This window comes from Plasmodium reichenowi, chromosome 14 (assembly GCF_001601855.1).
Source record: "Plasmodium reichenowi strain SY57 chromosome 14, whole genome shotgun sequence".
Taxonomy (NCBI): domain Eukaryota; phylum Apicomplexa; class Aconoidasida; order Haemosporida; family Plasmodiidae; genus Plasmodium; species Plasmodium reichenowi.
The window spans coordinates 2,893,012-2,893,508 of NC_033659.1; the positions used below are offsets into that span (position 1 = coordinate 2,893,012).

The 497-nt window shown below is 20.3% G+C and overlaps 1 protein-coding gene across 1 annotated transcript in view; it reads right to left on the bottom strand.

Moving 5' to 3' along the window:
- PRSY57_1471300 (Yip1 protein, putative) overlaps positions 1-497 on the bottom strand; it is a gene marked incomplete at both ends in the record, with an annotated part of 981 nt that extends 484 nt beyond the window's left edge. The window contains 3 exons of the mRNA XM_020115380.1: positions 39-136; positions 243-329; positions 435-497. Coding sequence (XP_019970037.1) covers positions 39-136; positions 243-329; positions 435-497 — 248 coding nt within the window. The remainder of the gene's footprint in view (positions 1-38; positions 137-242; positions 330-434) is intronic.

Genomic DNA, 497 nt, shown 5'->3' on the forward strand with positions numbered 1-497 from the left:
ATATTTCTTTATTTACAAAAACATCGTTAATTATTTACCTTAAATTAATAATTATAGATATTAATGATAATATGACTAGAGGTAACAGAGCATAACCGAGCATACTAATGGTTCGATATAAATCCACAGTTGAATTCTATAATGTAAATAAATAAATAAATAAATAAATATATATATATATATATATATATATGATTTATCTTTTTTTTTTTGTTTTTGTTTTATTTTATTTTTATTCTGACTTGACTCATCATATTGAGAAGTAAATATATACTCAAGCTACTCACAATACCAATCAAATAAATATAACTAAAGGAAGCTTTTCCAGCCTAGAAAAAAAAAGACATATATATATATATATATATATATATATATATATATATATTTATTTATTTATTTATATGTCTATATTTATATGTGTTTATTCTTTTTACTAGTAATAAAATAAATCCTAGGGAAAGCACAATTATTAGGGGTCCCGATAAGTCTGAGTTCTC